The sequence below is a fragment of the Chlorocebus sabaeus genome, chromosome 1 (genome assembly GCF_047675955.1).
Source record: "Chlorocebus sabaeus isolate Y175 chromosome 1, mChlSab1.0.hap1, whole genome shotgun sequence".
NCBI lineage: Eukaryota > Metazoa > Chordata > Mammalia > Primates > Cercopithecidae > Chlorocebus > Chlorocebus sabaeus.
Genome location: NC_132904.1, coordinates 96,805,176 through 96,818,135, shown reverse-complemented (window position 1 = coordinate 96,818,135; position 12,960 = coordinate 96,805,176). Strand labels below are relative to the sequence as shown.

Sequence of the window (12,960 nt, the reverse complement as noted above, 5' to 3'; positions counted from 1 at the left end):
GATCTTTTCAAAAAACCAACTCCTGGATTCATTGATTTTTTGGAGGGTTTTTTGTGTCTCTATCTCCTTCAGTTCTGCTCTGATCTTAGTTATTTCTTGCCTTCTGCTAGCTTTCAAATGTGTTTGCTCTTGCTTCTCTAGTTCTTTTAATTGCGATGTTAGAGTGTCAATTTTAGATCTTTCCTGCTTTCTCTTGTGGGCATTTAGTGCTATAAATTTCCCTCTACACACTGCTTTAAATGTGTCCCAGAGATTCTGGTATGTTGTATCTTTGTTCTCATTGGTTTCAAAGAACATCTTTATTTCTGCCTTCATTTCGTTATGTACCCAGTAGTCATTCAGGAGCAGGTTGTTCAGTTTCCATGTAGTTGAGCGGTTTTGATTGAGTTTCTTAGTCCTGAGTTCTAATTTGATTGCACTGTGGTCTGAGAGACAGTTTGTTATAATTTCTGTTCTTGTACATTTGCTGAGGAGTGCTTTACTTCCAATTACGTGGTCAATTTTGGAGTAAGTACGATGTGGTGCTGAGAAGAATGTATATTCTGTTGATTTGGGGTGGAGAGTTCTATAGATGTCTATTAGGTCTGCTTGCTGCAGAGATGAGTTCAATTCCTGGATATCCTTGTTAACTTTCTGTCTCGTTGATCTGTCTAATGTTGACAGTGGAGTGTTGAAGTCTCCCATTATTATTGTATGGGAGTCTAAGTCTCTTTGTAAGTCTCTAAGGACTTGCTTTATGAATCTGGGTGCTCCTGTATTGGGTGCATATATATTTAGGATAGTTAGCTCTTCCTGTTGAATTGATCCCTTTACCATTATGTAATGGCCTTCTTTGTCTCTTTTGATCTTTGATGGTTTAAAGTCTGTTTTATCAGAGACTAGTATTGCAACCCCCGCTTTTTTTTGTTCTCCATTTGCTTGGTAAATCTTCCTCCATCCCTTTATTTTGAGCCTATGTATGTCTCTGCGTGTGAGATGGGTCTCCTGAATACAGCAGACTGATGGATCTTGACTCTTTATCCAGTTTGCCAGTCTGTGTCTTTTAATTGGAGCATTTAGTCCATTTACATTTAAGGTTAAGATTGTTATGTGTGAACTTGATCCTGCCATTATGATATTAACTGGTTATTTTGCTCGTTAGTTGATGCAGTTTCTTCCTAGCCTTGATGGTCTTTACATTTTGGCATGTTTTTGCAATGGCTGGTACCGGTTGTTCCTTTCCATGTTTAGTGCTTCCTTCAGGGTCTCTTGTAAGGCAGGCCTAGTGGTGACAAAATCTCTAAGCATTTGCTTATCTGTAAAGGATTTTATTTCTCCTTCACTTATGAAACTTAGTTTGGCTGGATATAAAATTCTGGGTTTAAAATTCTTTTCTTTAAGAATGTTGAATATTGGCCCCCACTCTCTTCTGGCTTGAAGAGTTTCTGCCGAGAGATCTGCTGTTAGTCTGATGGGCTTCCCTTTGTGGGTAACCCGACCTTTCTCTCTGGCTGCCCTTAAGATTTTTTCCTTCATTTCAACTTTGGTGAATCTGGCAATTATGTGTCTTGGAGTTGCTCTTCTCGAGGAATATCTTTGTGGCGTTCTCTGTATTTCCTGGATTTGAATGTTGGCCTGCCCTACTAGGTTGGGGAAGTTCTCCTGGATGATATCCTGAAGAGTGTTTTCCAACTTGGTTCCATTTTCCCCCTCACTTTCAGGCACCCCAATCAGACGTAGATTTGGTCTTTTTACATAATCCCATACTTCTTGCAGGCTTTGTTCATTTCTTTTTCTTCTTTTTTCTTTTGGTTTCTCTTCTCGCTTCATTTCATTCATTTGATCCTCCATCGCTGACATTCTTTCTTCCAGTTGATCGAGACGGTTACTGAAGCTTGTGCATTTGTCACGTATTTCTCGTGCCATGGTTTTCGTCTCTTTCATTTCGTTTGTGAGCTTCTCTGCATTAATTACTCTAGCCATCAATTCTTCCACTTTTTTTTCAAGATTTTTAGTTTCTTTGCGCTGGGTACGTAATTCCTCCTTTAGCTCTGAGAAATTTGATGGACTGAAGCCTTCTTCTCTCATCTCGTCGAAGTCATTCTCCGTCCAGCTTTGATCCGTTGCTGGCGATGAGCTGCGCTCCTTTGCCGGGGGAGATGCGCTCTTATTTTTTGAATTTCCAGCTTTTCTGCCCTGCTTTTTCCCCATCTTTGTGGTTTTATCTGCCTCTGGTCTTTGATGATGGTGATGTACTGATGAGGTTTTGGTGTAGGTGTCCTTCCTGTTTGATAGCTTTCCTTCTAACAGTCAGGATCCTCAGCTGTAGGTTGTAGCTGTAGGAGATTGCTTGAGGTACACTCCAGACCCTGTTTGCCTGGGTATCAGCAGCAGAGGCTGCAGAAGATAGAATATTTCTGAACAGCGAGTGTACCTGTCTGATTCTTGCTTTGGAATCTTCCTCTCAGGGGTGTACTCCACCCTGTGAGGTGTGGTGTGTCAGACTGCCCCTAGTGGGGGATGTCTCCCAGTTAGGCTACTCAGGGGTCAGGGACCCACTTGAGCAGGGAGTCTGTCCCTTCTCAGATCTCAACCTCCGTGTTGGGAGATCCACTGCTCTCTTCAAAGCTGTCAGAGTCGTTTGCCTCTGCAGAGGTTTCTGCTGCTTTTATTTATCTGTGCCCTGTCCCCAGAGGTGGAGTCTACAGAGACAGGCAGGTTTCCTTGAGCTGCTGTGAGCTCCACCCAGTTGGAGCTTCCCAGCAGCTTTGTTTACCTACTTAAGCCTCAGCAATGGCGGGCGCCCCTCCCCCAGCCTCGCTGCTGCCTTGCCGGTAGATCACAGACTGCTGTGCTAGCAATGAGGGAGGCTCCGTGGGTGTGGGACACTCCCGGCCAGGTGTGGGATATGATCTCCTGGTGTGCCTGTCTGCTTAAAGCGCAGTATTGGGGTGGGAGTTACCCGATTTTCCAGGTGTTGTGTGTCTCAGTTCCCCTGGCTAGGAAAAGGGATTCCCTTCCCCCTTGCGCTTTCCAGGTGAGGCAATGCCTCGCCCTGCTTCAGCTCTCGCTGGTCGGGCTGCAGCAGCTGACCAGCACCGATCGTCTGGCACTCCCCAGTGAGATGACCCCAGTACCTCAGTTGAAAATGCAGAAATCGCTGGTCTTCTGTGTCGCTCGCGCTGGGAGTTGGAGACTGGAGCTGTTCCTATTCGGCCATCTTGCTCCGCCCCCCACATTTTCTTTATCCAGGCTATCACTGATGGCCATTTGGGTTGGTTCCAAGTCTTTGCTATTGTGAATAGTGCTACAGTAAACATACGTGTGTATGTGTCTTCATAGTACAATGATTTATAATCCTCTGGAGATATACCCAGTAATGGGATTGCTGGGTTAAATGATATTTCTGATTCTGTATCCTTGAGGAATCGCCACACTGTCTTCCACAATGGTTGAACTAATTTACACTCCCACCAACAGTGTAAAAGCATTCCTATTTCTCCAAATCCTCTGTAGCATCTGTTGTTTCCTGACTTTTTAATGATCACCATTCTAACTGGCGTGAGATGGTATCTCACTGTGGTTTTGATTTACATTTTCCTAATGACCAGTTATGATGAGCTTTTTTTTCATATGATTGTTGACTGCATAAATGTCTTCTTTTGGAGAAGTATCTATTCACATCCTTTGCTCACTTTTTGGTGTGTTTTTTTTGTTTTTTTTGTTTGTTTTGTTTTTTGTCAATTTGTTTAAGTTCTTCGTAGATTCTGGATACTAGCCCTTTGTCAGATGGATTGATTGCAAAAATTTTCTCCCATTCTGTAGGTTGGCTATTCACTATGACGAAAGTTTCTTTGACTGTGCAGAAGATCTTTAGTTTAATTAGATCTCATTAGTCAATGTTGACTTTTGTTGCTTTTGGCAATGAAGTTTTTGCCCATGCCTATGTTCTGAATGGTATTGCCTGGGTTTTCTTCTAGGGTTTTTATGGTTTTAGGTCTTACATTTAAGTCTTTAATCAATCTTGAGTTAATTTTTGTATAAGGTGTAAGGAAGGGGTCCAGTTGCTGTTTTCTGCATATGGTTAGTCAGTTTTCCCAACACCATTTATTAAATAGGGGATCCTTTCCCCATTGCTTTTGTAAGGTTTGTCAAAGATCAGATGGTTTTAGATGTGTGGTGGTATTTCTGAGACCTCTGTTCTGCTCCATTGGTCTATATATCTGTTTTATTACCAGTACCATGCTGTTTTGGTTACTGTAGGCTAATAGTAGAGTTTCAGGTCAGGTAGTGTGATGCTTCCAGGTTTGTTCTTTTTGCTTAGGATTGTCTTGGCTATGCAGGCTCTTTTTTGACTCTATATGAAATTTAAAGTAGTTTTTAAAAATTCTGTGAAAAACGTCAATGGTAGCTTAATGGGGACAGCATTGAATCTATTAATTACTTTGGGCAGTATGGCCATTTTCATGATATTGATTCCTCCTATCCAAGAGCATGGAATGTTTTTCTATTTGTTTGTGCACTCTGTTATTTCCTGGAGCAGTAGTTTGTAGTTCTCTTTGAAGAGGACCTTCACATCCCTTGTAAGTTGTATTCCTAGGTATTTTATTCTATTTGTGGCAATTGTGAATGGGAGTTCACTCATGATTTGGCTCTCTGTTTATTATTGGTATATACAAATGCTTGTAATTTTTGCAAATTGATTTTGTGTCCTGAGACTTTGCTGAAGTTGCTTATCAACTTAAGGAGGTTTTGGGCTGAGACAATGGGGTTTTCTAAATATACAATCATGTCATGTGCAAACAGGGACAATTTTACTTCCTCTCTTCCTATTTGAATACCTTTTATTTCTTTCTCTTGCCTGATTGCCCTGGCCAAAACTTTCGATACTGTATTGACTAGGAATGGTGAGGGAGGGCATCCTTGTCTTGTGCCAGTTTTCAAAGGGAATGCTTCCATTTTTTGCCCATTTAGTATTATATTAGCTGAGTGTTTATTCTAAATAACTCTTCCTATTTTGAGATATGTTCCATCAGTACCTCTTTAATTGAGAGTTTTTACCATGAAGGGTTGTTGAATTTTATTAAAGTCCTTTTGTGCATCTATTGAGGTAATCATGTGGTTTTTGTCATTGATTCTGTTTATGTGATGGATTATGTTTATTGATTTGCATATGTTGAACCAGCCTTGAATCCCAGGGATGAAGCTGACTTGATCATTTTGGATAATCTTTTTGATGTGCTGCTGTATTCGATTTACCAGTATTTTATTGAGGATTCTTCCATTGATATTCATCAGGGATATTGGCCTGAAATTTTCTTTTTTTGTTGTAGCTCTGCCAGGTTTTGGTATCAGGTTGATATTAACCTTGTAAAATGAGTTAGGGAGGAGTCCCTCTTTCTCTAATGTTTGGAATAGTTTCATAAAGAATGGTACCAGCTCCTCTTTGTACCTCTGGGAGAAATAGGCTGTGAATCTCTCTGGTCCTGGGCTTCTTTGGTTTGTAGGCTATTAATTACTTCCTCAGTTTCAGAACTTGTTACTGGTCTATTCAGGGATTCAAATTCTTCTTGGTTTATTCTTGGGAGGGTATAGGTGTCTTGGAGTTTATCCATTTTTTCTAGATTTTCTAGTTTATTTGCATAGAGGTGTTTACAGTATTCTCTGACGGTAGTTTGTATTTCTGTGAGATCAGTGGTGATATCCCCTTTATCATTTTTTACTGTGTCTGTTTGATTCTTCTCTCTTTTCTTCTTTAGTAATTTGGCTAGTGGTCTATCTATTTGGTTAATCTTTTCAAAACACCAGCTCCTGGATTCATTGATTTTTTGAAGGGGTTTGTGTTTCTCTATCTCCTTCATTTCTACTGTGGTTTTAGTTATTTCTTGTCTTCTGCTAGCTTTTGAATTTGTTTGCTCTTGCTTCTCTAGTTCTTTTAATTGTGATGTTAGGGTGTCAACTTTAGATATTTCCTGCTTTCTCCTGTGGGCATTTAGTGCTATAAATTTCCTTCTAAACAATGCTTTAGCTGTGTCCCAGAGATTCTGGTATGCTGTCTCTTTGTTCTCATTGATTTCAAAGAACTTATTTATTTCTGCCTTAATTTCATTATTTACCCAGTAGTCATTCAGGAGCAGGTTGTTCAGTTTCCATGTAGTTGTGTGATTTTGAATGAGTTTTTTAATCCTGAGTTCTTGTTTGATTGCACTATGGTGTGAGAGACTGTTTGTTATTACTTCCATTATTTTGCATTTGCTGAGGAGTGTTTTACTTCCAATTATGTGGTCAATTTTAGAATAAGTGCGATGTGATGCTGAGAAAAATGCATATTTGTTGATTTGGGGTGGAGAGTTCTATAGATGTTTATTAGGTCTGCTTGGTCCAGAGCTGAGTTCAAGTCCTAAATATCCTTGTTAATTTTCTGTCTTGTTCCTCTGTCTAATATTGATAGTGGGGTGTTAAAGTCTCCCACTATTATTGTGTGGGAGTCTAAGTCTTTTTGTAGGTCTCTAAGAACTTGCTTTATGAATCTGGGTGCTCATGTATTGGGTGAATATATATTTAGGATAGTTAGATCTTCTTTTTGCATTGATCCCTTTACCATTATATAATGCCCTTCTTTGTCTTTTTTGATCTTTGTTGGTTTAAAGTCTGTTTTATCAGAGACTAGAATTGCAACCTCTGTTTTTTTTGCTTTTCATTTGCTTGGTAAATGGTTCTCTATCCCTTTATTTTGAGCCTATGTGTGTCTTTGCACGTGAGATGGGTCTCCTGAATATAGCACACTGATGGGTCTTGACTCTTTATCCAACTTGTCAGTCTGTGTCTTTTAATTGGGGAATTTAGCCCATTTATATTTAAGGTTAATATTGTTATGTGTGAATTTGATCCTGTCATTATGATGCTAGCTGGTTATTTTGCCTGTTAGTTGATTCAGTTTCTTCATAGTGTCGGTGGTCTTTACAATTTGGTATGTTTTTGCAGCGGCTGTATCTGTTTTTCCTTTCCATATTGAGTGCTTCCTTCAGGATCTCTTGTAAGGCAGGCCTGGTGGGGACGACATCTCCCAGCATTTGCTTATCTGTAAAGGATTTTATTTCTCCTTCTCTTATAAAGCTTAGTTTGGCTGGATATGAAATACTGGGTTGAAAATTCTTTTCTTTAAGAATGTTGAATATTGGTCCCCCCTGTCTTCTGGCTTGTAGGATTTCTGCAGAGAGATCCCCTGTTAGACTGATAGGATTCTCTTTCTGGGTAACTCGACCTTTCTCTCTGGCTGCCCGTAACATTTTTGCCTTCATTTCAACCTTAGTGAATCTGATGATTATGTGTCTTGGGGTTTCTCTTCTCAAGGAGTATCTATGTGGTATTCTCTCTATTTCCTGAATTTGAATGTTGGCCTGTCTTGCTAGGTTGGGGAAGTTCTCCTAGATAATATCCTGAAGAGTGTTTTACAACTTGGTTCCCTTCTCCCTGTCACTTTCAGGTACACAAATCAAACGTATGTTTGGTCTTTTCACATAGTCCTATATTTTTTGGAGGCTTTGTTCGTTCCTTTTCATTCTTTTTTCTCTAATCTTGTCTGCATGCTTTATTTCATTAAGTTGATCTTCAATTTTTGATATCCTTTCTTTGGCTTGGTCGATTTGGCTATTGATACTTGTTTATGCTTCACAAAGTCCTCGTGCTGTGTTTTTCAGTTCCATCAGGTCATTTATGTTCTTCTCTAAACTGATTATTTTAGTTAGTAATTCATCTAACCTTTTTTCAAGGTCCTTAGCTTCCTTGCATTGGAAGGAAGCTTCCTTGCTACTTTAGCTTGGAGGAGTTTGTTATTACCCACCTTCTGATGTCTACTTCTGTTAATTCGTGATATTCATTCTCCGTCCAATTTTGTTCCCGTGTTGGCGAGGAGTTGTGATCCTTTGGAGGAAAAGAGGTGTGCTGGTTTTTGGAATTTTCAGCCTTTTTGTGCTGTTTTTTCCTCATCTTTGTGGATTTATCTATCTTTGGTCTTTGGACCTTCAGATGGGGTTTCTGTGCAGACGTCCTTTTTGTTAATGTTGATGCTATTTCTTTCTGTTTGTTGGTTTTCCTTCTAACAGTCAGGTCCCTCTACTGCAGGTCTGCTGGAGTTTGCTGGAGGTCCACTCCAGAACTAGTTTGCCTGGGTATCACCAGCAGAGGGTGCAGGACAGCAAAGATTGATGCCTGTTTCTTCCTCTGGAAGCTTAGTCCCAGAGGGGCACCGCCAGATGCCAGCCAGAGCTCTCCTTTATGAGATGTCAGTCACAACTCCCTTCTGGGAGTTGTGTCCCAGTCAGGAGGCACGGGACTCTGTCCTCAGTAATGGTGGACACCCCTCCCCTGACCAAGCTCAAGCATCCCAGGTCGACTTCAGACTGTTGAGAATTTCAAGCCAGTGGATCTTATAGCTTGCTGGGCTCCGTGGGGGTGGGATCTGCTGAGCTAGACCACTTGGCTCTCTGGCTTCAGCCCCCTTTCTAGGAGAGTGAATGGTTCTGTCTCACTAGCGTTCCAGGAGCCACTGGGGTATGAAAAAACACTCCTGCAACTAGCTCGGTGTCTGCCCAAATGGCTGCCCAGTTTTCTGCTTGAAACACAGGGCTCTGGTGCCATAGACCCCTGAGGGAATCTCCTAGTCTGTGGGTTGTGAAGACTCTGGGTAAAGTGTAGTATCTGGGCTGGTGTGTACTGTTCCTCATGGCACAGTCCCTTATGGCTTCCCTTGCCTAAGGGAGGGAGTTCTCTGACCCCTTATGCTTCCTGGGTGAGGCAATGCCCTACCCTGCTTCAGCTTGCCCTCCATGGGCTGCACCCACTGTCCAATCAGTCCCAATGAGATGAGCTTAGTACCTCAGTTGGAAATGCAGAAATCACCCACCTTCTGTGTTAATCTCATTGGGAGCTGCAGACCAGAGCTGTTCCTATTCACCCATCTTGCCAGCCACTAGATTTTCTTTTTATAAATAAAACAGATGAATGACTAGAAAGGAATAGCACAAGGAACTGAGCTAATGAAACTGATCTATATCTGGATTGTCTCTGTGGTTACTTGAGTCTGCATAATAAAATTTCATAGAATCTCATATAAGTATACATTAAAACAATTGCATATCAAAACTAATGAGATCCTAATAAGGTCTGAAACTTAGTTAACATCAATTCACCAACATCATCTCCTGATTTGGTAATTGTACTATGGTTATGTAAGATTTTTATCATGGCAGGAAGCTGGGGAATGGATCCACAGGAACTCCGTACTATTTTTGCAACTTCTATGTGAGTTTAAGGTTATTTCAACAAATAAATAAGCCAACATGATATGGTCCCTCTTTGGGAACTGAAAAGAGGAAAGCAAGGTACCTTGCTCTTCTCAGGTTCATAAAAAGTAGCAAAGAGTTGTCAATATTGTAATAAATAATAAAGAGATTTCAGAATCCAAAGAAGATTCTAGTAAGACCTTAGCCAAACTTAGCTTATGAGATAGAAGACCACTCTGGTTATATCTGATGTTGCATTAGTGCCTCTTACCTGTCTTTACTGTTTGCCAGCCCAGCGAAAATGGGCTGCGAGCTTGAAGGTTGTAGGAGGAGATTGGGCTGTGGTTGTCAGCTGCTGGGCTCCAGGATAGTGTGGCTGTACTTTCGGTGATTTCCTCAACAATTACTATCCCAGGTGGGCCTGGGGGACCTATAGGTCAAAGGCAATGGATAAAGTGAAGCACAGAGTATTATCAGGAGCCATGAGTAATTATATTTCCAATATGTAGCCCATCAAACTATGTAATCATCTTAAATATGAATTTAGTAATGAAAATTGACAACAAAAATCATGGATGCAAGTTGGATTCTAGGATTTCTGGGGGAAACTTAATTGTAGATTTGATTTCTTTCTGATACTTTGTGCCCAGAGGCAGTTACCAATTAGCATTATATTTTATAGAAAAAGAAAAAAATAATGAGAAACAAATACAAATATGTGAATGCCAATATCAAATGCAGCTGCTGAAATCAATCACAGTTTACAGAGGCAGCAACAGAAAATCATAGGCAATGCTATCAGGGACAAAGAAAATCTCATCCTTACTAAAATACTACAAGTGGATAGAGCTAATGTTCATGTTCAGAGAACATACAAGTGGATAGAGCTAATGTTCATGTTCAGAGAACAATATACAAGCCCCCTGATGTGTACTATCAAGTACACATAGCTTAGACTCTTAACAAGGGAGATACAAAAGGTTCTGAAATAATGATAGTATAGACAAGGTAAGGACACATGCCAGACATGAGGCATATATAAAGTTCTGTAGGGAGTTCAAAGGAGACTGTGATCTGTGATTAGCTTCCTTTTTTTCTTGGTTGGAGTGGGGAGGTCGTGAGTAAAAGAGGATTAATTCCCTTTTGATTATGAAAGAATGGTATAGAATAGTATTGACTAATCTGTGTGCGTATGGACTTCATCTTTAAGAGCCAATTATAATCAGATTTGAGGAGAAATGTGCCATTGTATTTTTATTTCTAGTGATGATTTTGAATAGTATTTTAAAAATGCACAGCTATTTATATTTTAGTGGCTACAAAGCAATGCCAGTTCTTTCAGTCCATTGTACGGACAATAAAAGTCACAATAATGCTTTATTTTGAATGTCAAAAACTTAAGTATTTTAGGTATTTTCTGAATTGGTCTTTATGTAGCAAGTGCTATGTGGATTTGTTGATTAAGAGATATGAGCCAAACGCTAAGAAACGGTTGCATGCTGAACAGATGGAGGAGTTGGTGAAGACTTTTGAATACAGAATATCAACAATACAGGTTCAGTAAGATGGAGAAAAAGTTTAAAAGCCTCACTGGGGCAAATGACATTTTTAGCAAATAAGGAATGAAGTGTTTTTTTTTTTTTTTTTAAACCAAGGCTGAGAAGAACCACTAGCAGATGCAAGAGACTAAAGATACAGAAGATAGAGACTATTCTATCAGGAAGGTGACCAAAAGTTGGGATTGTGGGCAAAGGTCTAGAGAGCAATCTTGAGAAGAAATGACAATTTTTTTCCTCTAAGTTAAATGAAGGAAGAAGCAGCAAAATAACTAAAGTTTTCGAGATGGTAAGGGGAAAAGTTGAGAGAGCTCATTTTGGGAGGTACTCATTTTTTTAAACTTAAGAATATAAGACTGTCTACAAAAGTTAGGGTGATTGGGGGAAATTAGATTGGGGGCTGGAGGATAACAGGAAAGTTTTGGAATAGCACATGATAAAAGTGGAAGGATGCAATGAAGAGAAAATACAAAGATTCTAGAATAGTACTAGAGTTCAAGTTTGGTTAGACGGTATCATTTTGAAGTGAAACTGACCAATTCAGTAAAGATAGGAAAGTCAGGACCAAGACCAGGAAAGTAGTCAGTAGCATCCATTCAGGCTTGGGAGTTTGTAATTCTGATATTTTTTATCATCAAATATGACAATGCTGTGGGTAACCGTGGAGTCAAGACAGATGAAGCCAGAATGGGGCTGACAGACTAGAATAAAAGAAAGGAGTCAAGGAGACTGGGTTGTTATGGGAGGAAAATATAAGAGTAAGAATGGTGTTGCAAGAGAAAATTGACAGATTTGTGAATTTAGAGGTAGGGTGGTTTTTGAGTAAGAAGTTGGTTTTTGTTTATCCAAAGCAAACTTGAGAATATTATTACAGGGTTGATAAGGTCTAGGATTTATGAAAAAATATGTCTATTGCATCACCCAGTATCAATGTTGAAGCCATTAAAATAGTGACTAAGGATAGGGTAAAGAAAATAAATGAGATCCAGGTGTTGATGAAGGTGTCTAACAAGTTTTTAGACTGTGGTGACAGATATGTGGAGGAGCATCTACAATACATTATAATGATATAATAGTGAGAAGAATACTAACTATAATAATACTAATAGCTGTGATAATCTCACTGTATTGTACTGTATTAAGGCGCTAAGTGTTTGCAAACATTAAATTGTTCATTTACTTCTTCGTCACTGTGAGGTGGGCATTGTTATCCCCATTTCATAGAGGAAGTAACGGAATCTCAAAGAGATTAGTTAGTTAATAAATAATAATAAGTTATTTAGTCGATAACCTTATATGTTAAGTTTTATGGTAGGCACTGGGTATCAGAGAGTTCATTCTAATGAGAAGTTATTTGCTCAAGTCACTGCTACGGAACAGCACAGCTGAGAGTTAAATTTGGATGTGATTGTAAATCCTAATTTGTGGAAGGAAGCAAAGAGTACACAGACCTTTACCGTTTTCACTGTTAATTTAGAAAGTATCTTCAACTGAAAAAAGGAAAGAGAAAACGTATATGTTAGGGAAAGCCACATTTTATGTGGAAGAGATGGAGATGGCATTTGAAGAAAGCATTAATCACTTTGAGTCTGTATGTGTATAAGGTGGCCACCATCACTTCCTTTACTTCCTGAACATGCAATCCATTCTGTCATTGAAAGGTGGAGTCAATTTTTTCACCTCCTTAAATCTGGGCTGGCCTGTGACTGTTTGACCCAGTAAACAATGGTAGAAATAACTGTGTATGAATTTTGAGTTGAGGATAAGCTTTGCATCTTTACCACAGGTTTCCTGGAATGCTTGTTATAGGAAAAGACAGTTGTCGGTCCAATTACATGGAAATTGCCATTCTGTGAAGAAGTCCAAGTTAGCCATTTAGAGAGGTCTGTGGAGAGAGCGCTCCAAATTGCCTCCAGCTATTTCAGCTATTCTAGCCATCCAAGCCCAGGCACCAGACATGTCAGTGAAGAGGCCTTCAGATCAGATCCTCATTAGGGAAAGAACAGTCTCTTCACTAAATGGTTTTGGATAAATTGGATGTCCACGTGCAGAAGGCTCAAACTAGACTTCCCACCTCTCACCTCATACAAAAACCAATTAAAATGGATCAAAGAGCTAACTATAAGACCAGAAACAATAAA

The 12,960-nt window shown here is 39.7% G+C and overlaps 1 protein-coding gene across 1 annotated transcript in view; it reads right to left on the bottom strand.

Annotated features, from left to right (window-relative positions):
* CNTN5 (contactin 5) overlaps positions 1–12,960 on the bottom strand; it is a 1,322,079-nt gene that overhangs the window by 94,430 nt on the left and 1,214,689 nt on the right. Inside the window, exon 17 of the mRNA XM_038004871.2 lies at positions 9,535–9,693. Coding sequence (XP_037860799.2) covers positions 9,535–9,693 — 159 coding nt within the window. The remainder of the gene's footprint in view (positions 1–9,534; positions 9,694–12,960) is intronic.